At 37.1% G+C, this 26,772-nt stretch overlaps 1 protein-coding gene across 3 annotated transcripts in view; it reads left to right on the forward strand.

The window, feature by feature from the left end:
* Nucleotides 1–26,772, forward strand: part of NEBL (nebulette) — a 430,048-nt gene that overhangs the window by 350,686 nt on the left and 52,590 nt on the right. The window contains exons 11-16 of one of the 3 annotated variants that reach the window (XM_049881881.1): nt 1,528–1,641; nt 4,410–4,514; nt 10,397–10,501; nt 12,368–12,475; nt 19,792–19,902; nt 22,455–22,565. The exons of the other annotated variants lie outside the window; for them this stretch is intronic. Coding sequence (XP_049737838.1) covers nt 1,528–1,641; nt 4,410–4,514; nt 10,397–10,501; nt 12,368–12,475; nt 19,792–19,902; nt 22,455–22,565 — 654 coding nt within the window. The remainder of the gene's footprint in view (nt 1–1,527; nt 1,642–4,409; nt 4,515–10,396; nt 10,502–12,367; nt 12,476–19,791; nt 19,903–22,454; nt 22,566–26,772) is intronic. 3 annotated transcript variants of the gene reach the window in all.

The raw sequence follows: 26,772 nt of genomic DNA on the forward strand, positions 1-26,772 counted from the left end.
TGAGCTTTTGCTAGAATTTGTAAAGCAATGTTAATATCAGAAAGTGATGATCAAATGAAATCACACAGAAAATACTTCCTATAAACTCTCTTGAAATATTTTTCAAGTGTTGTATTCTCACCAAGATTTTCATAGCTCCCTTCAGTACCAGGCACATGTCCCCTGATACAGGCTCAATTAGAATGGATAATGTGAGCCATCTCCCAATTGCTAATTTTATTTTTTTCTTATTGTGAAAATATAGATAACACACTTGTCAATTCAACATTTTTCATGCGTACAATTCAGTGACACCAGTTTACATCAGTCATACGTGCAGCCATCACCAATATCTATTGCCAATTTTTCCATCACTAGACACGCAAACTCAATTGCTTTTGTATAAAAGCTTATGCAAAGCAGAGCCTTAAGATGTATGAATAAAAGTGTATTATGAGAATGTTGCAAGAAAACAAAATATTGTAAGAATTATAATACTGTAAAAGTATAAGAGAACAAAGCTTACTTTTTTTCATTGAGGTCTCTGCATTCTTCCCTGAGTATAGCAATTAAAGGGGTGGTGGGATGTAGGAACTAGATATTTTTCAGTGTGTAAATAACTTGTATTTATATCCTGATTAGTTATCACAACATGCATCTGTCTATTTCTTTACTGATGGGGACAACAGTTCTTCAGGGTAAGCTGGTAGTCCTTTCTTTGATCGCCCTAAAGCTACTTGAGAAAAAAGAAGAACAATTCATAGTGATTACTGGAGATGGTTCAGCTGGTAAATACAACCACAGAGTTAGAGCAGAGGAATAAAATGACGCTAAATAGACCTAGAAAATTTCAGAAAATTTAACCCCTAAAAATAAAATTTCAAACAAACATGTGATAAGGGAAATAACAAAACAAAACAAAAAAATATGATATAATCCACGTCCCCTTCTTTATTTGGAGTAATTTCTTTAGGAAAATGCATATTTAAATTTCAGGGCCTAGAGCCTCTTTCTAACTGTGGCAGACTTTAAGAGATTTGAGGTCTCAATTTTCTAATTGATTATAGATTATAGGAATGCAGAAATGAAAACCGACATTTAAAATTCTTGATATTTTAGTGCATAACTCTTTTTAATGGGATTTGGGTTCATGCCTAATTGCATTTATGATCAATGTTCAAGTATAGTTTTGCTTTTTTTTTTTTTAATTTTACGCCCAATTAAGCCCTATAGGGGAAATAATACCAGGCATTTAAGCTTTACTGCCACTTCACCTTTAAGATAGCTTTTATCTGATCGGAAACCCTGGTTGCGTAGTGGTTAAGTGCTATAGCTGCTAACCAAAGGGGTCGGCAGTTCGAATCCGCCAGGCACTCCTTGGAAACTCTATGGGGCAGTTCTACTCTGTCCTATAGGGTCGCCGTGAGTCAGAATTGACTTGACGGCACTGGGTTTGGTTTTATTTTATCGAATTAAAATTCAGATGTGTTACTTTTAAAGCTTAAAGATAAATGTGCTATTAAATTTACCTTTTTTTTTTGGTAACAGGTTAAATACAAAGAGAAATTTGATAATGAAATGAAGGACAAGAAACATCATTATAATCCTCTTGAAAGTGCTTCTTTTAGGCAAAGTCAGCTTGCTGCCACACTAGCCAGTAACGTAAGTTACTTTGTGTCTTATCACTTGTAATTGATAGAAAATTATTTTCAGTTTCTTTTGATTCTTATTTTCTCAGGATGGCTGCTTTGTAATTACTGATAGTTAATCAAGATCAAAAAGGAGCCCTGGTAATGCAGTGGTTAAGCGCTTGGCTGCTAACTGAAAGGTTGACAGTTCAAACCCACCGACCTCTCCATGGGAGAAAGATGTGGCAGTCTGCTGCTATAAAGATTGCAGGCTTGGAAACCCAATGGGGCAGTTCTACCCTGTCATATAGGGTTACTATGAGTTGGAACCACCTCGATGGCAGAGTGCTTTAATCAAGACCACATAATTTCCAAGTAATTTGTAATTGGAAACACTGATGCATATTTCCCCAGAGCTTTTAAAAAAATGTTGTATTGTTATTTACTATTAATGGTAACCCAAAAAACCCAAACCCGTGCCCTTGAGTCGATTCCAACTCATAGTGACCCCATAAGACAGAGTAGAACTGCCCTACAGGATTTTCAAGGAGTAGCTGGTGGATTCAAACTGCCAACATTTCGGTTAGCAGCCAAGCTCTTAACTGCTGTGCCACCAGGGCTCCATTATTAATGGTACTGATTACTTAATTAGTTCATAAGTAGAAATAGTATTGCTAAGAAAATTATTATATCTGATCAAGAGTAGAAATAGATTGTAGAGTTTTACAGAAAAGGAGTATGTATTATTGTAAATTAGGACTAGCACGATTGTTAACTCCTGTAATTATGCCCATAAACCAAAGCAAACCCCTTGCCATCAAGTTGATTCTGACTCACAGCGACCCTATAGGACACAGTAGAGCTGCCCCACATGGTATTCATGGAGTGACTGGTGGATTTAAACTGCCGACCTCTTGGTTAGCAGCAGAGCTCTTAACCACTGTGTCACCAGTGCTCCAATTATGGCCATGAAATGGGTTTATTATAAAGTACTACCTGGCATGTGGTAGTTTATCATAAAGAATTTTTCAGAAATTATAATAGATTACAATTTCTTTTTTATTGCTATGGAAATGCTGTGAAATACTTCTTCATTTGATTTCTTTTCTCTTTTTAAAATAACCAAATTTCATTTTACAAGAAAAAAAATGCTTCAAGCCCTTATTACAATTAGGCAGAGTATAAACACATATATGGAGAAAAGTGATCACTTTGCTGTAACTGAAGGATATATGTAGTGTAACTTTTTAAGTATTGAAATTAAATAGTGTTGAACTGTTAGTTTGTTAAATCATCTAAACCCTTCAACTCCTGTCATATCCTTGGGAATTAATGTATTTTACTTTCATTAATGTTGAGGAGGCATTGTTAATTGTGTTGAATAGCCAACTTTTGTTTTGTTTCCAGCAATTGAAATGGGTATTTCTGTCTTTTAGGACTGCTAGAATTATCATGGAAACCCTGGTGGCGTAGTGGCTAAGTGCTACAGCTGCTAACTCAAAGGTTGGCAGTTCAAATCCGCCAGGCGCTCCTTGGAAACTATGCGGCAGCTCTACTCTGTTGTATAGGGTTGCTATGAGTCGGAATCGACTCAACGGGACTGGGTTTTTGGGTCTGGGTAGAACTATCATAACGGTTTATTTTAGTTTTTTGTAAAAATGTAAAGAAATTAGAGATGAAATATACTTACTAAACTTAGAGTATTGTATTAACAGCTCAAAATTTAGAATCAGATTGCTTGAATTTGAATTCTACTTTACAACTTAATATTGTACATTCACCTTTCCATGCCTCATTCTCTTCATCTGTAAAATGGGTATACTTAACATACTTAATTCCTGTGGTTGTTGTGGAAGTTACTTAATACATGTAAAGTGCTTAGAAAAGTGTCTAGTGCATAGTACGTGCTTGATATGTTTGCAGTCATTAATATTTCATGACGGTTATTATTAGGATTTCCAAAGCAGTTGCTAAGGAAAAAAAAGCTTTGTATTTCAAGAGGATGAAAAACCCCACAAGCCCTAAAATCACCGCAAAATGTAACTGAAATATTGTATTCTAAGGACTAAAGTTAGTATTCCCTTTACTTTTGGAAAGCAGAGATTCTGATAAAATTTCTTGATTCTCTTAACATCGTTCTTTCTGAATATGTAAACGGGATTATCAAAATATTTTTTAATTACTTGATTTTGTTAACATCATTCTTTCTGAATATGTAAAAAGGATTATCAAAATATTTCTAATTACTTGATTTTGTTAACATCATCCTTTCTGAATATGTAAAAGGGATTATCAAAATATTTTTAAGTCCCTGGAAATAAAAAAAACTTTTTTTTTTTTTTTAAAAAACTCATTCAGTAGTAAATGAGCACCACCTAGTGGCTACCAGGAAATTCATTCTTCAATTTCATAGCGACCCTATTGGTTTATAGGATAGAGGAGACAAGGAGGGGCTGGTGGATTTGAACTGCCGACCTTTTGGTTAGCAACCAAACGCTTAACCATTGTGCCGCCAGGGCTCCCAAAATAGTACCTTAAAACCAAACCTATTGCTGTTGAGTCGATTTCAACTCATAACGACCCTATATAGGGCAGAGTAGAGCTGCCCCATATGATTTCCAAGGAGCACCTGGTGGATTTGAACTGCTGACCTTTTTGGTTAGCAGATGTAGCTCTTAACCACTACACCGCCGGGGTTTCCAGTACTTTAAGGTATGTTAAATAAAAATAATAACAACAATAAGGCAAAAGCATAATACTTTCTTTTCCGAGATAGCCTTTTGTTTCATGTTCTTTTCATAGGTGAAGTACAAGAAAGACGTTCAAAATACGCACGATCCAGTTTCAGATCTCCCAAATTTGTTGTTTTTAGACCATGCTTTGAAAGCCAGCAAAATGCTCAGCAATGTAAGTGGGTTGTATGGAAACTGCAGATGTGGCTACGTGGAGTGAACGCGACCGCTGTGCCCATGACCTTACCTAGCTCCTTAGGAGTGCCTGAGCAGCACGCTCCCTGAATGACTGATTTGTCTAACAGTGGTAATCTCCGTGCATACATTGCACCAAAGTTGCCGCTTTACACAGAACGTTCTTGCTAGCTCTCTACCGTGTCTTGAACAACTAAGCTTGTGTTTGTGCGAGCATTCTGTTTCTCTTTCTTCTTGCCCATCCTACATCCTTATTAGATTGAAGTCCCTTGAAGGTCAGCCTCTGAAGTTGAGGATCTTTTATTTTATGCAGGTCAGAGCAGCATGTCTGGTATTCAGTAGGCCTTCAGTAAATTAAAAATGGTCTTAGCCTACATGTATGTTCTCTGAAAATAAGTCCTCAAGGCATTTATAGTACATTGGAGCTATACTTTTAGTCTTGTGATGGCTTCCATCTTCTCTGTCACTGCACGTAGGAGAGGAGGGTGATTTCTTTTCACTCTGACTAAAATATTTGTGTGCACTGCGCGAGAGGACAGTCTGTCTGAACTCTCATCCCCCAGATGTTGTTTTAACTACTTGGTGCATCTGAAGCCTGACCTTGCTGGCTGTCATATACGATGACACTTGGTCACCTGTGGCTCCACTTTGTACATCTCAGAACACGGTGGTTATGACGGACTATAATTTGACCTTAAATTAGTTCTATGCCTGTTTTAATAATCACTTCCTTACTCATCGTTCATTGAACATCTGCTTTGGACGAGGCACGGGTCAGTTGGAAAAGTAGATCTTGGACAAGGAATGTAAATAAGTGAAAATTCAGTAAAACCTGTGAAAGCTGGAGCCTCTGTAAGATGGAAACCTGTCAGAGAAAGAAAACTAAAATATATTCCACTAATAGAGAGTGATAGAAAAGTGGTAAGACCGCACCTGTCAAGGGCAGAAAACTTGCGAGATCCAGAAGAACAAGGCAGTCCCGCTGAGTTCCAGCTCTCACAGGTTTCACCGTATAGGTAGTCCCCGACTTAAAACAGGATTCCATTCAGACGACTCCGTTGTAACTTGGTTTTGAAGGAGGTCAAATACTTCATTTTTTAAAAATTTTTATTGCCTTTTATTATCAGTATCTTTATAAATCTGATCTGTGAACATCTGAGAATGATAACATCAGCAAGTTACATACTGCAACATTGTATGTAGTACATATTACCAAGGATAAGATTACAAAACAAAACAAAAAGCAAATGATAAGAGTGTTTCGTTGTAAGTCGGGGTCTGCCCGTACTTGTCTCTCATAGAGCTGCCCAAAGTCACGGAGTTAAAAATCTGTAGTCAGAACCTGGTTCCCAAATTATTAAATAATGAGATACAGCTTCAGTTCAGTTTGAGAAATGCCTACACTTGGCTTTGATATATTGAAACTTGTGTTCATTATTTTGTAATCCTCCCTTCTCCATCACCACCACTGCCATCCTTCTTGAAATGTATCACGCATGTAAATAATTCATACTTGAGGAGCTTGTTTTTTTATTTATTTTTGATACTGGTCCTTGGCTGAAGCCAGCGTGTCATTCTTTCCAGTCAGTTGGGCAGGGAATGAAGGTTAGAGGACTATTGACAGATCCAGAATTAGCACTCAGTTCTATGACACTTAAATCATGTTGTGCTGCCATTTTAATGTTTATTGCTACACCTCTGAACACATTCCTTTATTCCATGAGTGTCTCTGTTTCAGTTTCATGTTTTTCCCCCAGACCCCTAGGCATGCTTCTAAAACTTGACGTAATTCTGTTCTCTGAGCCCCTTGCTTTCTTCATGTCCAGTCTTCGGCGTCTAGTTTTGATCATTACAGTGACATTTGCCCTTGACTATTGACCATCACAATGATGTTTGCTTTTGGCTGTTCCCCATCTATACTGGGGTTAAATTTTCTAGGGCCATGAGGACTTCATATATAAGTAAGTCAATAAAATAGGGTGGTAATTAAAAATTTGGTGGCTGGAAAAATGCGTGCTGTTCATAGGTGATATTTCCTTTTAAAATTTTTATTAATTTTTGTTGTTGAGAATATGCACAGCAGAACATACACCAATTCAGTAATTTCTGCATGTACAATTCAGTGACGTTGATGGCATTTTTTGAGTTTCACAACCATTCTCACCCTCCTTTTCTGAATTGTTCCCCCTCCATTAGCATAAGCTCATTGCCCCCTGAGTTTCCGAGTTTCAAGTTGCAGTTGTCAATTTGATCTCATATAGATAGTTCTTAAAAGAACACGATGCTCAAGGCGAATATCCTTTACTAGTTAAGCTAAACTATTATTTGGTTTTAAAAGACTTCAGGGGATATTTTTCATTTAAGATTTAAAAATTTTCTGAGGGCAGTAGTTTCGGAGGTTTATCCAGCCTCTGTGGCTCCAGAAAGTCGGTATTTTCTTTTCAAGGATGTTAACCTGTTTTTTGTTTTTTTTTTTAAATTATTATTATAAAGGTGAAAAAAAAATCACAAAACAAATTATTTCTATCATATCTTCAAAAGAGAAAACCCAGCAAAGTCATAAGTCATATGTGTATAAAAACACTTTTAAGTCATACAAAAAAAAAAAATTTTTTTTTTTTAAGTCATACAGTACACATTTATTTTATATTTTACCCATGAAGTTTAAATCTTCATCCAAGTGGTGATTTTGTCTAGATCACAGGTTTTTTCCTCCATAGAAAAATGACTAAATAATTATTTCATGGGAGAGAAAGTTTGACTTTAAAAATATATTACTCTGAAATATCCACTTATTCAAGTTGTACAGTAATAATTTGGTACAAATTTATTGTGCATTAAAATTCCCTTCTTTTAGGTTTTAATCTCAAAAGGGTTGGGATTTTGCTGGTATCTAAAGACCACTTGATTTTATTAAAAAATTGCTTGATAAATAGACATCTTCCCAAAGTTAGTGGTTAATTTGTTATAAATGGCTGTTTTTTAAAGATCTCTACATGAATTTGGTATAAATTACAATTCTTTGTATTTTAACTTATTTGTAGAGTGAAATTAGTGCCTTATGAGTCTGTATAGCCAGACTAATTAGATTTTTCAAGAAAAAAAGTTCCTGGCCTTGTTTTAGTTTCTTTTGTAACTTTACGCAAAGTTAAAAACATGTATATTGTGTTACTCTGTGTAACTCCCACTAGGAGGCAACAGAGACTATTATATAGAAAGAAGGACATACTGAAAATTTCTTTGTAGATCTTAGTTCAAATGTCTTTTTAAATTGTACTTTAGATGAAGTTTTATAGAACCAACTAGTTTCTCATCCAACAGCATACACATCGTTCTATGACATTGGTTAACAACCCCACAGCATGTCAGCATTCTCCCTTCTCGACCTTGGGTTCCCTATTACCAGCTTTCCTGTTCACTCCTGCCTTCTAGTCCCTGCCCAGGGCTGGTGCGCCCCTTTAGTCTTGTTTTGTTCCATGGGCCTGTTCAATCTTTGGCTGAAGGGTGAACCTCAGGAGTGACCCCATTACTGAGCTGAAAGGGTATCCAGGGGCCATACTCTCAGGGTTTCTCCAGTCTCTGTTAGGCCAGCAAGTCTGGTCTTCCTTTCTGAGTTAGAATTTTGTTCTACATTTTTCTCCAGCTCTGTCCAGGACCCTCTATTGTGATACCTATCAGAGCAGTCAGTGTGGTAGCCGGGCATGATCTCGTTATACTGGACTCAGTTTGGTGGAGGCCGTGGTAGTTGTGGTCCATTAGTCCTTTGGACTAATCTTTCCCTTGTATCTTTAGTTTTCTTCATTCTTCCTTGCTCCTGAAGGGGCGAGACCAGTGGAGCATCCTAGATGACCACTCACAGGCTTTTAAGACTCCAGACGCTACTCACCAAAGTAGAATGTAGAACATATTCTTTATAAACTGTTATGCCAGTTGAGCTGGATGTTCCCAGAGACCATGGTTGCCAGAGCCCTCGGCCCAGCAATTCGGTCCCTCAGGGCGTTTGGATGTGTCTATGGAGCTGCCATTATCTTGCCTTGTACAGGCTGTGCTGGCTTCCCCACTATTGTTGTTTTTTTTTTTTTTTAAATAGGATTTTCTGAAATTCTTTGTGACTAAAATAGATAATTGTGTTGGGAACAATATTTATTGACCTTTTCTCAGTATATGCCCATTGTTTCAGACATAATACTCATCTTTATTAGTTATGAATTTTAACTCAGAAATGGAATATGTTATGGTTTGTTACATTTCATTCATGATTATTTTATAAATATATATTATACAATAAATAACTTTTAATCAGATTTTAAAATCTCTGAGTATATTGTTATCCTTTGAGATTATAATTTTAATTTTTTTATTTAATTATTGGAGGAGCTGGAATTTAGAACTTGATCTCTTTAATATGTAAACAAATTTATGACATTTCTGGGCTGCTTTTCTCTCTCACTTTATTCTGATTAAAGTTTTGGGGGATGCATATCTTAGGTCCATAATCAACTGAAAGCACTTTGAGGCCAGACTCTGTCTGTGGTCCGCTGCTCTGCCCCGTATGGAACAGCAGTTCTCATGTGACAGATCACTCTTACCTTCCATCCTTCCCATCCCATGTGTCGAGCCTTCTTCCCATTCCACTCACAGATCCTGGAGCATTGTCTAAGACCCACATAAAAATTTCTTTTTGGGTAGCTCTATCCTGTTCCCTTTCAAATACTGCGTGTATCTCCCTCCATGTATGAAAAGTTACCATTTTTACCCAAGCCCTCAATGTCTAGTGAGCAACCAGCTTTAGCTGATTAATTCTCTGTAGCTTTGCGTCTTTAGAGTTACCATTTATCTCTAATTTTTTTTTTTTTTCCAAATAGGCCAAAATAACAAAGTATCTTCAGTGAAGCAATTCATGCCTTCTAGTTGCCTCTTACATTCACAGCCCTACAGCTGCCAAACTTGGCATCTTTATCTATCTCAGTCCCTTCCAAATTCACCTTTTTGTCTGTGTGTCTAAATAGTAAACTTAATCCAATTTATCCATCTTAAGAATTTAATAGATTACTCAATTTCCCTCCTAGGTACCTGCTACTCTTCCTTTTAGGAATATTGGTTGAATTATTTCTCACCCTCTCATTTTCCTTGTGACCCCCTAATCTTTCTCATGGCTGCGACTTTTTATAAAATCTTTTCTTCTCTGCCTCCGGCCTTCCGTTTCCTCTGTTCTTCTTTTCTTTCCTTCCCTTCTTGTGTTGTTGTTGTTAGTCGCTGTGAGTCATTTCTGACTCCTGGTGATTCCAGGTGTTGCAGAGTATAACTGCTCCATAGGATTTTCGAGGCTATTTTTTTTTTTAACCTTTCAGAAGTGGATCGCCAGGCCTGTCTTCTGAGGCACCTCTGGGTGGGTTCAAACTGCCAACCTTTTGGCTAGTAGTTGAATGCTTAACCGTTGGTGCTACCCAAGGACTCCTTCTCTTCTTGTAGATGCCATTAAAAGCATTGCTGTTCTCTGACAGGGGCATGACAAATGGCCTTTATTTCGCCACCTTGCCTATTATCGTGAATCCTATCACTTGCTTTTCTGTTGCCACTGCTTGGTGTTGTGATTATCTTTTAGGTTGTGCATATTGCTAATTGCCCTTTGCCTAGCTTGAGTGTTTTATATGCTGTTCACGTTGACCACATAGAGCTGGTCTGTCTTACATATTCTATTTATCTCCGTCTCAGAAATCTCATATGTGGGCTACTGATAGGTACTTAACAGCCTTGCAGCTCTTTTTGGCTTGTATTTTTCAGTTTGCATTCCTAAGTAGTAATTGCTATGGTCGGTTAGTCTCTTTCACTCTAAATTTATTTTCATGTTCTATATTTTAGCGAGAATATAAAAAGCTTTTTGAGGAAAATAAAGGACTGTATCATTTTGACATGGACGCTACGGAACACCTGCACCATAGAGGCAATGCCACACTCCAGAGCCAGGTATGCAAAGGTAGTGCACACGCCCTCTCAGCCAGGACCTCGGAACCCACCCTAACGCCCACTGCTCACTGTGCTGGACCTCTTAAGTGGAGAATATACAGTGCTCAAAGGAATGTGCACCCTGAGAAAGTTAACAGTGCTCTGGAAAACCTCAAACCCTATTTTCTATATATTATATTTGGTTGGAGGAGCCTGAGCCACATTTCAACATAAAGGCATTTCATAAAATAAGTTACTTCACAGCCAAAAACTTACAATATAGGAATTGATGAAACAGCAGTCAAATCTTATGATGAAAATTAATTTTCCAGTTGCAAGGTTGAATTATAAGTGTTATTAGCAAGGGAAAACAATTTTATCAGTGTATTCTTGGCTAATGACCCTTCCAAGTATAAAATCCTGTGTGCCCACTAAGAAGTTTTTTAAAAATATATTTTTCCAACATACTTTTTGAAGTTGATATCTAATTTTTTATCCCAAATTTAAACAGTTGCAAAAGATGTCATTTCCAGCATCTGTTAAAATAACACTTTACATCACTCTTTTAAATGTATCCTGTGAAACATAAATTCCATAATGATTTGATACCTATTTCATTTGTTTTATAAAATATACAAATCAACTCTCCTTTAACATTTGGAAATTGACATCATTTTTGTTCTTTTCGAACTCATATTTTTATTCCACTTTCCCCACAGAATTTTATCCTAATGTGTTTTTTTTACATTATTATGCTTCACACGCTTTCATTGTTTATTATACTTCTCTGCAACAAAAATAGGAATTTTATAATTTGTTATATTTCCTGTTACCACAAAGTTCAAGTATTGAAAATTTTCTTTTGGATTGAATTAGCATGATTGTTAGTGTACAACTGATCAAATTATTGGATAAATAGTTATTAAACATTAGAATTTTAATGAAAATGCAATTTTCAATGAAATGAAACTTCTCTATGAGTTTAATTAAAACAATGTGACAAAAAGCCTACTGTTCTGGCAGCTTACATATAATTTTATTTTTTGTTATTAAAAAAAAAAAAAACCCATTGCTGTTGAATCAATTCTGATTCATAGCGTCCCTCCAGGACAGAGTAGAACTACCCCTAAAGGATTTCCAAGGAGTGGCTGGTGGATTCCAACTGCTGATCTTTTTTTTGGTTAGCAGCCGAACTCTTAGCTGCTACATCACCAGGGTTTCCTCTTTATTGGTAGTAGATAGAAGATATCAATCATTTTATAAGCTCAAATAAGATGAAGATTGATTTAATTGAAATAATTCATGATATATTATTAAATAATGCATAGTGAAACTGAAAGAAATACATAGAAGCTCTGTCCCTGTGTTTTATTTAATGTATATGGAAAAGTTCAACTGCCCCAGAAGATGTTGTCCTCCCCTTTGTCTTACAGAAAGATAATCACACCCAGGGTTTTCTTTCTTGTTTATGATTTTAATAGATATTTGAAGCTTTTCATAGGGATATATCTATATGTCTAACTATATCCACGTTGCTCTATTTATATCTCAAGGTAAGCCTGGCTAATTGATAAAATACTTTATGTAAGGCCTACACCAAAAAACCACAAACCCATTGCCGTAGAGTCAACTCTGACTCAGTGCGGCCCTAGAACTACACTATTTAGTAGTTCTAAATTATTTTTATCACCTCAGAAAGTTTTTTATATTACCTGCTTGCTTTCTTTGTTTGACATTAACCCCGGGGAACCCAGTGATCGACCTAAAGGGTCAGAATGTTGATTTTAAAAAATAGGATGATTAATTTTGGATGTGTACTTATTTTACTTTGCTCTATTGGTATAAAGTCTTTTGAGATTAATATGTTTTCTACTTTTTTCAATCAAGGTTAAATACAAAGATGAATATGAGAAAAATAAGGGAAAATCCATGCTTGAGTTTGTGGAGACACCATCATATCAAGCTTCAAGGGAGGCTCAAAAGATGCAAAGTGAGGTGGGTCACTTTGGTTTGTTATCAATTGTTTAACACATGGTTGATGTTATTTCACTTGGAAGGAATAATAACGTGGCTTTGAATGCCCAGTGGGTCTGGAGGAAAACACACAGAACTGGGAAGATTCAGGGATCTGCAGCTTAGACCAAGCACACCACTGCTGGGGATCTTGTCCAGGTCATTTGGGTTTCTCTGGCACTGAATTTTTCTCATTTGGAAACTGGGGATGCCAGGCCAGATGAGTTCTTAAAGTTTCTCCCAGCTGTAGTAGTCCATGATTATAAAATTGACGCTTTAGGTTGTGTCAATATAAAACTGTGAGTAGATAAAAACTAGAAAGAATGAAGAGCTGGGTATTTTTCTTTTTTTTTTTTTTTTTTTGCAGAGATAGTAGAACTAACATTTAGCAAATATGTATCCTGTGCTAGGTGATATGCTAAGTATTAAGTACTTCATATATGTCAGCTCATTTAGTTGTCAAAATGGTAATACTAGGTAGTTGTCATCCCTAAATTTATAAATATGTCTACTGAAATCAAGTGTCATACCTACAATTACATATTCGGCAAATGCAAGTGTTGTAGGTCCTGGTCAAAATTATGAATTGCTTCCTTTTCTCTGTTAGATTATTTAGTTGATTCCTTCCCCTATCCCCTCATCCCCCAATAAACAGTGACATAGAAGTTTTAAAACATCAAGGGCAGAGATTGTTGGGAGTATTTCCTACTTAACCATTTGGTTTTCTACTTAAAATAATGCTAAGTGACATCCAGCTGTTCCCCACACTGGTTTTTCTTTATCTCAGTGAGATTTATTTATTTATTTATTCCTACTTTGTTGGAGGTTGGTTTTGTCTGCAGCCCCCACCCAAATTCTGTGGGTAGAATGGACTATCACTTCGAAAGGACAAAAATAGCAGGCAGTAGTATCAGTTGTCTATGTACATGCTGTGCAGAGGGTCGCTATGAGTCATAACTAAACTCGAAGGCACCTAACAAGAGCAACAACAGTTATCAGTTACAGCCCCATTGCTTCACTCTAGGTGGCATAGTGCTTCAGAGCTTGGCTGCTAACCAATCGGCAGTTGGAATCCACCAGTTGCTCCTTGGAAACCCTATAGGGTGGTTCTACTCTGTCTTATGGGGTCGCTGTGAGTCGGAATCAACTCGGTGGCAACAGGTTTGGTTTTTGGTTTTATGCTCTGTGACCATCATCGTTTCTATTCTCAAATGACAACACCGAAATGGGGAAATTATGATTTCTGGACCAAAAAAATGTCCATTTTTTGTTGAAATATTGTAACTCGTCTTCCTGGGAAAAGGGCACACAGGTATTACTAAGGCTTGTTTAATGGTCGAAGTTGGTTAATTTAATCTTCAAACAAGAGAGGAGAAAATAATAACTTCTATTTTTCATGTGGCTTACCTTCTTAAGCTGATAAAAGAAAATTTGACCAAGAATAGTCAGGTAAATATTTTGACTAGTGTTTTAACTGAATTGACAGAATTGGTAAATTTGAGCAAACTTAAGAAGCCTTCCAAAAACTTATGTATAATGCAACATCTTTTTATTTATTTATTGTACTTTAGATGAAGGTTTTTAGAACAAAGTAGTTTCTCATCAAACAGTTAGCACACACATTGTTGTATGACATTGGTTAACAACTCCACGACATGTCAACAACGCTCTCCCTCCTTAACCCTGGGTTCCCTATTACCAGCTTTCCTGTTCACTCCTGCCTTTCAGTCCCTGCCCAGGGCTGGTGTGCCCCTTTAGTCTTATTTTGTTCCATGGGCCTGTTCAGTCTTTGGCTGAAGGGTGAACCTCAGGAGCGACCTCATTACTGAGCTGAAAGGGTGTCTGGAGGCCATACTCTTAGGTTTTCTCTAGTCTCTGTCAGGCCAGCAAGTCTGGTCTTTCTTTTTGAGTTGGAATTTTGTTCTACATTTTTTCTCCAGCTCTGTCCAGGACCCTCTATTGCGATCCCTGTCAGAGGAGTCAGTCGTGGTAGCCAGGCACCATCTAGTTGTACTGGACTCAGTCTGGTGGAGGCCATGGTGGATGTGGTCCATTAGTCCTTTGGACTAATCTTTCCCTTGTATCTTTAGTTTTCTTCATTATTCCTTGCTCCCGAAGGGGTGAGACCAGTGGAGTATCCTAGATGACCACTCACAGGCTTTTAAGACTCCAGACACTACTCACCAAAGTAAAATGTAGAACGTATTCTTTATAAACTATGTTATGCCAATTGAGCTAGATGTTCCCTGAGACCATGGTCACTGGAGCCCTCAGCCCAGCAATTTGGTCCTTCAGGGAGTTTGGATGTGTCTATAGAACTTCCATGACCTTGGTTTTTACAAGTTTTGCTGGCCTCCCCAGTATTGTGTACTGTCTTACCCTTCACCAAAGTTTCTACTTATCTATCATCTATTAAGTGTTTTTCCATTCTCACCCCTCCCCTCCCTTGTAACCATCAAAGATTGTTCCTTTTTGTATGAAAACCTTTTCATGAGTTTTTACAGTAGTGGTGTCATACAATATTTGTCCTTTTACTATTGACTATTTCACTCAGCATAATGTCCCCCAGATTCATCCATGTTATGGGATGCTTCACAGATTAATTGTTGTTCTTTGTCGTTGTGTAATACTCCATTGTGTGTACGTACCACAGTTCGTTTATGCATTCATCTGTTGATGCGCATCTAGGTTGTTGCCATGTTTTTGCTATCGTGAACAATGCTACAGTGAACACAGATATGTATACGTCTATTTGTGTGACGACTCGTATTTCTCTGGCATGTATTCCTAGGAGTGGGATTGCTGGATCGTATGGTATTTCTATTCCTAGCTTTCTAAGGAAGCGCCATATTGTTTTTCCAAAATGGTTGTGTTATTTTGTAGTGCAACATCTTTTACTGGAAGAACTTTTCTGCATTTAGAGACATCCTTTAAATTAAAAAAAAAAAAGTTGCCATCGAGTCAGCTCCTGCTCCCATTGACCATGTGTGTCAGAGTAGAACTGTGCTCCGTAGAGTTTCCAATGGCCAATCCTTTGGAAGTAGATCACCAGGCCTTTGTTCTGAGGTGCCTCTGGGTGGACTCGAACCTCCAACCTTTTGGTTAGCAACTGAGCGTTTTAACCATTTGCACCACCCAGGGACATATCCTTTACATCCTCTTTATTGTCTTCTATTGCAGTGGGCACATTGGCAGGGGCAAGAGCCAGATTTCCAATTCATTTCACCCTGTTTTAGAGGAATAATGTGGCAGTTGTCATTGCGCTACAGTCCAGAGAAACATTTCTACCTTCATGAGCTGCTGTGGTGCTTTCATTTAGTTGGTTCCCTATATGAAAGACATCACTTAACTGTTCTGAAAACAGCATCAAGAGGGTGGCATCAGCCTTTCAGGTTTGCCCTAATCTTACCCAGGCCCTCTTGAGCCTCCATCTCCATTTACCTCTTTCCCTGCCCTTTGATCTTGAATAACGTAAATATCCATGCTGAGGACCGCTTATCATTCCGGCCTCACGGTTCCTTGGTTTAGTTTCCTTTCACCAACAAATCCTGGAATTTATAAGTCATGATTAATTTATTCTAATGTAGTGTTTCTGAATTAAAAATAACTATTTTATAATCTGGGATTTGAAATCCCCCATCTTTCATTGTAGCCTCTCTTTTCTTCATCCAACTTATTCTCACTCCTGCTGAATGGGCCCTTTGTCATTAAGATGACGTCAACTTCCTGGACCCTTTGGTTTTCCCAGGCTGTTTTCTTTCTGAATTAACTGTGCTTTCCTGTTCACTTGAACAGCAGGGCCACCGTGTGAAAAGGGGTCTGATCCTCCCTTTCTTAGGTTAAGCAGTTTAGCCAAGCTTGTGTTGTTGGCTCATGGTGGGGCTGAGACTTAAACTCTGGTGTTGAGCCTCCAGATTCTATACTATATTTAGGTCTCACTGTCCAGCTCTTGCTCTGCTGGTCCCTGGGTTCTCACCAATAATCACGTCTCTTACTTTGTTGAGATACTGAGCTTTTTCAGTTTTCTTCTACGCAGCCCCAGGCCATTGTTATTTTAGTATTTGTGTTACACTTTCATTGTCTTATTCACAGGTGGGGGGGACATTCCCTTCTTCCTCTTGCCTTATGTTTGATTCTTTCTGTACTTTCTTTTCTGACTATCATATTTCCCATCCCCCTCTATAGAGTTGTTATGAGTTGGAATTGACTCGATAGCAGTGTTTTTTTTTTCTTCCTTATGGAGATGGTACTCAAACTCTTCTGTGGATAAGTCACTCTGGAAGCTTGTTTGAAATGCATATCCCCCTGTTGCTGCCTCAGGAGAGTGTGCTTCAGTAGCTCTTACTGCTCAGTTCTGTTGTAGTCAGGTCGATTCTGACTCATAGCACCCCTACAGGACAGAGTAGAACAGCCCCGTAGGGTTTCCAAGGAGTGGCTGGTGGATTCAAACTGCCAACCTTTTTGGTTAGCAGCCTGAGCTCTTAACCACTGCGCCACCAAGGCTGTACCTAGGTCTTGCCGTAGAGCCTGGGAATCATGTTTTAACAGCTATCCCAGGAGTTTCTGACATAGGTGGTCCAGTGACAAGACTTTGAGAAGCACTGACTCATTGAAGGAATCTAATACTCTCTAAACTGAAAACAGTAGAAGTCATGTCCATCTTCTTCTCAAAGAATCATTGGACAAACAAAGTAGACCAAGTTGCCTTTATTTGCATAAAACCCTCAGTTGATTTTTTTTCCTTTGTGGATAGACCCTCAAAAGCAAAAAGATTACCGAAGCTGAATTTCACCATACTGATCTGTAGTGACTTTCAAAGACACTCTTAGCACTGAAAAAAGAGCTATGGCGTCTGCATAGATAGATATGTAAACAAACAAAAAAAGTAGATCTTATTTATTCATGAGATCAAATTTAGATCTTAAAAGTCCAGTATGACTAGCAGTTTGATTTTACCATTACTTGGCTACATGACACAAAAGGAAAATTTAAAGAAATGGTCAAGTGAACGAATTAATTGCTTTCGATTGGCTCTTTTGACATCAGGTATAAATAGCTTTAATGCTTAACTGTGGTTGTACATCTGTTGAATGTTGGGAGGTTAATTTAAACTGGAGACTCCTGTGAGCCCTGTGTTAATATTGGCTTTTAATTTTTGCTATTCTGCTTTCTGGTATTGTCACAGGGGTGAATTACCCTTTGCAAATGTGAGATGTGTTTTCATTTTAATTATAGCCATTGGCTATTAGCTTTTTAGGCTCAGCAATTATAGTTTTGCTCAGCAAGGCTTGAATAGAGAGAAATCTTCAAATAGAAAATAGCTTTGGACCAAGTTTATACTCTAAACGCTAAAAAAAATCTTAGACGAATGTGATGTGACAGTTGTCATTAAATATAGGGTCAATAAAGTAGATACAAAGAAAACAGTCTGTCTTAGAGATGGTTTTCATTCTTAAGAGGTGGACTTAACTGTGATGTTCTTGAGGAGCCTCATAACATGGAAAGCTAAATATGACCTCATGAAAAGCCACTACTGTTTTTGTAATGGCCTGTAATTATGCTTATCTCACTTTCTTCTTATGCCAGAGATATGTTCAATCAGTATATTTCTTAGAGGAAATCTCTGAACTTGGCTTTTAACATTTTTTTGTCTTCTGTTTCACAAACATAGCTCTCCTTACACAAAACACACCAAAGGTTTTTGTTTTTCTCCTTGTGTATTGGTCACTTGCAGTCCATGATCAACCTTCTTTAATGACTTTCTTCAGTAAAATAGTATTTTTCAGAGACGAGATTTTTTAAGTGAAATATCTGATTTAAATCTATCATCTAGCTAGCTATATACATACACACATTTGAAAGCTGGGGATCCCCTATATTCAGCCTTATAATTACATTGTCTTGCTTAGTTCCGCATTGTTCTTGGGTGTATCTGGATTTCCTTTCATTCAGGATGTTCGTAGTACAGCTTCTTATTAGCTTTGTTAGACTTTAGTATTTACAAACCATCCACGTGGCCTTACACACATTAGTTGTTAAATAATCATGTCAGGTGTCAAGTAAGGCGACAACATGCTTCTCTTACCCTCCCTCATGGTTTTGAGAATTTCTTTAATTACATATTACCCTTACCTCTGTAATAAGTATAAAATGAACCTGGAAATAGCTTCCCACTTTGCATTAATAATAATCTCAAGCAGAATTTGTTTGTTTTTATCATCTTTGTAATGCAATTTGAATAAAATACTTGGCTGATAAAATTTGGGTGCTTGTTTGTCAAGTAGGAGCCCTGGTGGTTCAATGGTTAGGTGCTCAGCTCCTAACCAAAAGATTGGTGGTTGGAACCCACAAGCCACTCCGTGGGAGAAAGATGTGGCAGTCTGCTCCTATAAAGATTACAGCCTTGAAAACCCTATGGGGCAGTTCTACCCTGTCCTGTAGGGTCCCTATAAGTCAGAATTGATTAGAAGGCAGTGGGTTTTTTGGGTTTGTCAGGTAACTCTGTACATGAGTAGATATTTTTGTTATTTAGAGAGACTATCTTTATAGTCATAAAGCATGCATTGCCATTGATTTTCAAATAAATAATTCAAAGGCTAGAATTTAGAGACCCATAGCTGAAAGTGGCAGATGGTGTCAGAGGGGCAGTTGGGGGTATGGATTTAAGCCTCCCACAATCACTGGCAGCACCCCCTTTCATTTCTTATTATGAATGTACCTGAAGAACCATATATCAAGGTTGAGATAAGATTTCTCCTCACAGTGTAACTTGATTCATATCAAACTCCATGAATTTTAGACAAATACTCTCAATGCTAAAATTACGAAAGGAAAATACGACCTCCTTAGCCCTCATTACATTTTAGAAATGGCCGGGCAGAGTGAGATAGAGAGATGCTGTGGACATGCTCCTTTGGTTTGTCCAGGCTTCTGGGTCACCAGGTTTTCTTCCAGTGAGTGGATTGACCCCCTGACTGGATTACTTCCCTTTTGAGTGAACTGATTAAGTGATCCAATCAGATAGCCAATTTGATTGGTTCTCTTCCCAAAATATCATGATGTTAAATATTCACAGACATACTGAGATGTTAAGCAGCCTCACTCAGAATGCTCTACCAGAGGGAGGGACGACCTGATGGTTTGGTTGAATTCTAAAATTTATGATAAACTGCGAATTATTTATTGCTTATTTATGAAAAAACCAGAATTATTTTCCTGTTGTTCTAGGAGCTCTTGTTTTAATAGCTTTTAAAAGTCACTAATATTTCCTAAATTTAAAATTATTATTTTTTTAATAGAAAATTTACAGAGAAAATTTTGAGAAGGAAATTAAAGGAAGGTCATCATTGGATTTAGACAAGACTCCAGAATTTTTACATGTAAAGTACATCACCAACCTTCTGAAGGAGGTATGATCCTTCCGTTTCTTACTAGAGATTCCAAAAGAGAAGTAAATAAATAGCCTAGAAAATATTCTTAACAATTCAGTGTTTGTGATATTAACCCCTTTAACTCTTTCTCTCACTTTGACATTTACTTTAAAAGTTTTGTATTTTCATTAAAAACAGGAAAGTGTGTGTTAATGTTTCCATTTAAAGTTGCAGGGAGAAACTTTCTAGAAGCACTTGAAAAAAATATATGTCCTGATTTTGTGTTTTGGTTGTAGCTCAGAAGTTTTATGAGTAGTTAGTTTTATAGCTTTATGGGAGTTAGTTTAAAAAAAATATTTTGAATGTGGGTGCACAAGCTCGATTCTTTCAAGTTGAGGTATTGTGAAAACGTGTATGAGAACCAGCTTTTTCTGGAGATTCTCTCTGGACATTTGATATCAGAAGTGAGGTGATCACATGTAAAGATCTAGAAAAATGGTGCATTACTTATAAAAGGTTTGAGTTCTAACTGGGAAAAATAATGTATTTAGCATACAGAACATAGGAACACATGTTCATTTTTTCATTTTAATTTATTCTCAAGGGGGATTTTCCTTCTAAGTTTAAAGGTGCATTTAGGCTCACAATTAATATATTAAATTTGTTGACTATTAGTTCACTAATCTAATACTTAAACATACCATGCTCATAGCCCATCCCTTTAAAAGTTTTCTTTCAGTGGCTGAAAGATAGCTTGGATCTCTTCCAGCTCTGCTTAACAAGATTATCTTTACATTAAGGGAACACGTTAGAGAACTTCAGTTCATCATGAGTTTTTGAACTGAAGAAACTATTCCTGAGAGAATTGTCTTAAACCAGCGGAGTAAATTTTAGAATCTAATTACCTATGTAGAGTTGTGTGATCATGAACTTCTTTAATAAGAAAATGGCAACTGGCCTTTACCATCTAACTGCCTTTTGAAATTTAACATGATTTACCGTTGTAACTTATGTTTGCTGAAATAGGCAGGCATATGAAAGAGCTCTCTGGCTACCCTATGTTTACTCACTTCCAGTTACTATAAATCTTCGAAAAGCTGAAACATTGTTATTTGAGAAATGGGATGGTCAGGAAGCAAAATATTATCTACATCCTTTTCTTGGAGACCCTCTGGTTCAAGTCCGGTTTTTTTTTTTTCCCCCTTTCTGGTAATATCAAGTTTTGTAATGAGAATTGTTTTCTCCCCGGAGTGGATGCTAAATATAACTATCATTTTAATCAATTGGCAACTTCCTAATGTTGTCATTTTCCATTTAAAAAATATGTGCTATTTGTATTTTTTTTTAGAGGAATTGTTTCTTCATTTATATACAAGTGACGGTGTGAGATCTATTTGGAGATACATAAGTGACTTTAATATACACGCCATTGCCTTCTTTCTTTAATCTAAGTCCCCTTTCTACATGGCAGCGTTTAGCTTTCAACTGACTTTATGTAGTTTTCTCTTTTTGATTTTTTACATTTGCCTTGCTATTTAGAGCGTTCAGAGTATAATTTTCTTCTTCATTTCATTTGATTCCCCCAATTGCCCTTCGACATTGGCAGAGCAAGTATTTTTATGTTCATTTTGCCTGTGTGGAAATCAAGGCTTAATTAAAGCCCTCCTGGACTTCACTACATAAATGATGGGACTCTGACCTCTACTGAGGTCCTTTGACTCCAGAGCTTTTTCCAAAATTACATAGAGGTTATTGCAATAGCTAGTAGGCTATTAGTTAAACAGAAAAAACCAGCTAATTTAGTTACACTGGACAAAGAGAAAAGAACATGAGATGAACCCTAGAATTAACTGGAACCTGATTTCTTATCATTAAAGGCTGTTACATCTTCCATCTGGCAAGTTAGTTAAAATGCAACTTTAGTTGAATTTATATTATTTTCACAGTGCAATTACTAGGAAACAATTATTACAAAAAAATTGCTACAAAATTAGCAAGAAAGCAAGTTATATATAATTATTAATATAGGATATTTGTATCGACTTAAAATCAAATATTAAAAGAAGTGAAATTCTAAACTGTATTATCAATCTATAGGAAATTATTTGGTTTTTCAAGTTTTTTAATATAATGGAACCTTATTTAAAAAAAAAAAAACCTTTTGGCTACATCAATCCTTTTGATTTTGTCATTTTTTATTCTTTTTCGACTATGTTTTCTTTGGGTGATTCACATTTTATGGACAATTTTCAAAAAAAAATTTCACATAATGAGAAGCATGTATGCCTAAGATCTTCCTCACCATTTAAAGGAAAAGCACCTTAAAAAAAAAAAAAATCCAGTATGGTACCAAAACATTTCAGGAGAAAGGATGAAATGAAAAAGATGGATAATATTGGAAGCCACTCTAAACACCATTAGAGGAGAAAATGAAGTCTCTGCAGAAAATAAGGGGCATGATGCTCCACAATCTGACTCATTCTTTCTAGAAATATTTTTTTTCTTCTACAGTCACTAGAAAACGTGTAAAACAGTACATCAGATGAAGTGCTGCCCAGTAAATATTGAACTGTAATATTCTTGTCTCATAGAAGGAATATAAGAAAGATTTGGAAAATGAAATAAAAGGGAAAGGAATGGACCTTAATTCAGAAGTTCTTGATATTCAAAGAGCAAAACGAGCATCTGAAATTGCTAGTGAGGTGAGTATATTTATTTACAAGTTTGAATGTATGAATGGTCAACTGATTTCCTTATCTGTAAATCTTTCTCATAGATTATACATGTGCCACAACTTTTAAGTGTAGATGATTGCAAGCTGCTATGTTGTAGCAGTCTTTTCCCAATGAATAAAAGAAGAAGAAAAAAAAGGTGCTCACTATCCCTTTTCTATGTGATATTTAAAAAAAAAAAAAAGGCCATTTCCTCATTTTAGAGAAAATCTGTACAAGAAAACAATTCATATGTAGATAATAACGTGTTGCTCTCTAGTCAATTCCGACTCACAGCCACCCTATAGGACGGAGTGGGACTGCCCCATAGGGTTTGCAAGGAGTGGCTGGTGGGTTCCAACTACTGACTTTTTGGTTAGCAGCCGAGCTCTTAACCGCTAGCCACCAGGGCTCCATGTAGATAATACCCAGACTAAAATCTTTCCGTGAGACTGAATTTGATCATTTAAGTACGTGAAGGTAGAAGACTGGGAACACAGGTAATCAAGGTCTATCGGCAACTGCAGTTATAAAGCTCACATAGTCCGCTGGTCAGAATCCAGTGGCTCTCCCCGGCCAGGCTTAGACTGCTGAGTGAACAAGCTAAGCCTCTTTATTAAATGAAGGTGGCGGCTGCTCACTTCACAAGAACTTTATAAGAAGGAATGAAATATCTCTGAGGTGCTTTCAGTTCTTTAATCCTTATATTTTGTCATCACTTTGGTGTCAAATAATGACTTTTTGCTTTGAGGGGAATCTAGCAGCAGCATTTAGCAGTAAAAAAATCAGCTTCACCCCCATATGTTAATAAACTGTGGTGACGGTGATGTTGACCACCCTGTTAGTTAAGTTGAAAATGATAGAAACCCAACTCAACTTGTATTAAGCAACAAAAGAAATTTATTGGTTTATGGAGTAGAAAAGTCTCGAGGTTAAGCTTATTTCAGGCTGGAATTCAAATGATGTCAATGTCTCCCTTTCTTTTCATCTCTCAGTATTGTTACCTTCTCTTTTGGCTTCACTCTGGGAAGGCTGTCTCCATGTGCTAGCCCCTGTTAACAACTTGATAACCAATTTCTACAGCTAGCAATCCCAGTGAGCAGTGAGCATGTTTTCTTGTACCTCTAATTAAAGAATCTCTTTGGATCAATTTCAGTCAAGTGCCTACTCCTGACCCAATAATTATGTCCTGCGGTAGGGGAATGTAATGTGCTAATTAGCCTAGTATGGGTTTCATGGCTACCCATTTGTTTGGTTAACTTCCTATGTTGTTTAAAAAAGTGTTATAGGTATAAACTCTCCTAAATTGTTTTTTTTTTTTTTAATTTACGTTCAGCTGTGGCCATATTAATGATTTTAAGTAAGTTAGAAGGAATATTAAAAATACTTTAATGCAACTACAGATATATGTGAGGAGCAGAAAGGCGGTAGAAATCAACCCATCCCAAAAGGTATGGATTAAGATCAGTGAGAGGTAATTCCCCCAAAAGAATATCTTGAAATTCTTTGCCAGAAGAGAGGACATGGATCTGGTCTGGTGAAAAGAACAGATGTCCACTGTGATGCCTTTGGCTCATGTTGTCATTACATGATCTCTTCTCTACAAATTCTTTTGTTATGGTGATATGTTCAGTCCACATTCAAAGTAAAATCTTGTAATAACTTGTCACTAACATTTAGAAAAATCTTCAGTGGCTGAGACCAGGCAAATAAAGTTGAATAACAAGATGGTGACAGGAATGGCAATAAATTGAGGCTTCTCAGTTTGGCATACCGTGGTGGCTTGCATATTGCTGTGATGCTTGAAGCTATGCCACCCGTATTTCAAACACCATCAGAGTCACCCTTGTTGGACAGGTTTCAACAGAGTTTCCAGACTAAGACTGACTAGGAAGAAGGACCTGGTGGTTTACTTCTGAAAAAATTGGCCAGTGAAAACCTTATGAAGAGCAGTGGAACACTGTCTGGTATAGTGCCAGAAGATGAGCCCCTCAGGTTGGAAAGCACTGAAAATACAACTGGGGAAGAGCTGCCTCCTTAAAATAGAGTTGCCTTAATGACACGGATAGAGTAAAACTGTTGGGACCTTCATTTGCTGGGGTGGCACGACGCAAAATGAGAAGAAACAGCTGTAAGCATCCGTTAATAACAAGAACATAGAATGTACGAGGTATGAATCTAGGAAAATTGGAAGTTGTCAAAGATGAAATGGACTACATAAAGATCAATACTCTAGGTATTAGTGAGGTGAAATGGACTGGTATTGGCCATTTTGAATTGGAAAATTATATGGTCTACTAGTCCAGGAATAAGAAATTGAAGAAGAATGACATTGCATTCATCATCAAAAAGAACACTTCGAGATCTATCCTGAAGTACAATGCTGTTGGTGGTAGGATAATATCCATACGCCTACAAGGAAGACCAGTTAATATGACAATTACTCAAATTTATGCACCAACCACTAATGCCAAAGATGAGGAAATTGAATATTTTTACCAACATATGCATTCTGAAATTGATCAAACATGCAATCAAGATGCAGTGCTAATTACTGGGGATTGGAACACAAAAGTTGAAAATAAAGAAGATTGGTAGTTGGAAAATAAGGCCTTGGTGATAGAAACCATGCTGGAGATCACATGATAGAGTTTTGCGAGACCAGTGACTTCATTGTAAATACCTTTTTTCAAAAACATAAATGGCGACTATACATGTGGACCTCACTAAATGGAATACACAAGAAAGAGATGATAGAGAAGCTCAATATCATCAGTCAGAGCAAGGTCAGGGGCTGACTGTGGAACAGACCATCAATTATTCATATGCAAGTTCATGTTGAAGCTGAATAAAATTAGAACAAGTCTAGGAGAGCTAAAATATGACCTTGAGTATATCTCACCTGAATTTAGAGACCATCTCAAGAGTAGATTTGACGCATTGAACACTAATGACCGAAGACCAGATGAATTGTGGAATGACATCAAGGACGTCATATGCGAAGAAAGAAAAAGGTCATTAAAAAGACAGGAAAGAAAGAAAAGACCTAAATGGATGTCAGAAGAGACTCTGAAACTTGCTTTTGAATGTGGAGTAGCTAAAGCAAAAGGAAGAAACGATGAAGTAAAAGAGTTGAACAGAAGATTTCAGTAGGTGGCTCGAGAAAACAAAGTATTATAATGACATGTGCAAAGACCTGGAGATGGAAAAACAAAAGGAAAGAACACACTTGGCATTTCTCAAGCTGAAAGAACTGAAGAAAAAATTAAAGCCTCAAGTTGCAACACTGAAGGATTCTATGGGGAAATATTAAAACGACGCAGAAAACACCAAAAGAAGATGGAAGGAATACACAGAGTTACTATGCCAAAAAGAATTGGTTGACATTCAGCCATTTCAAGAGGTAGCATATGATCAAGAATGGATGGTACTGAAGGAAGAAGTTCAAGCTGCACTGAAGGCATTGGCAGGAAACAAGGCTCCAGGAATTGATAGGATACCAATTTAGATGTGTCAAAAAATGGATGCAGTGCTGGAGGTGCTCACTTGTCTACGTCCAGAAATTTGCAAGACAGCTTACCTGGCCACCCAACTGGAAGAAATCCGTATTTGTGCCCATTCCAAAGAAAGGTTATCCAACAGAATGTGGAAATCAGTGAACAATATCATTAATACCACACACAAGTAAAATTCTGCTGAAGATCATTCAAAAGTGGTTGTAGCAGTACACCAACAGGGAACTGCCAGATTCAAAAGCGGACATTGAACAAGGGCTATCATTGCTGCTGTCAGATGGATCCTGGCTGAAAACAGAGAATGCCAGAAAGATGTTTACCTATGTTTTATTGACTTTGTAAAAGCATTCAACTGTGTGGATCATAGAAAATTATGAATAACACTGTGAAGAATGGGAATTCCAGAACACTAAATCGTGCTCACGTGGAACCTGTTTATAGACCAAGAGGCAGTTGTTCAAACAGAACAAGGGAATAGCACGTCATTTAAAGCGAGGAAAGGTGTACATCAGGGCTGTATCCTTTCAGCATACTTAATCAATATATATGCTGAGCAAATAATCTGAGAAGGTGGACTATATGAAGAAGAATGTGGCATCAGGATTGGAGGAATACTCATTAACAGCTTTCGATATACAGATGACACAACCTCGCTTGCTATCTTAGTCATCTAGTGCTGCTAT

The sequence above is a fragment of the Elephas maximus genome, chromosome 4, assembly GCF_024166365.1.
Source record: "Elephas maximus indicus isolate mEleMax1 chromosome 4, mEleMax1 primary haplotype, whole genome shotgun sequence".
Lineage (NCBI taxonomy): Eukaryota > Metazoa > Chordata > Mammalia > Proboscidea > Elephantidae > Elephas > Elephas maximus.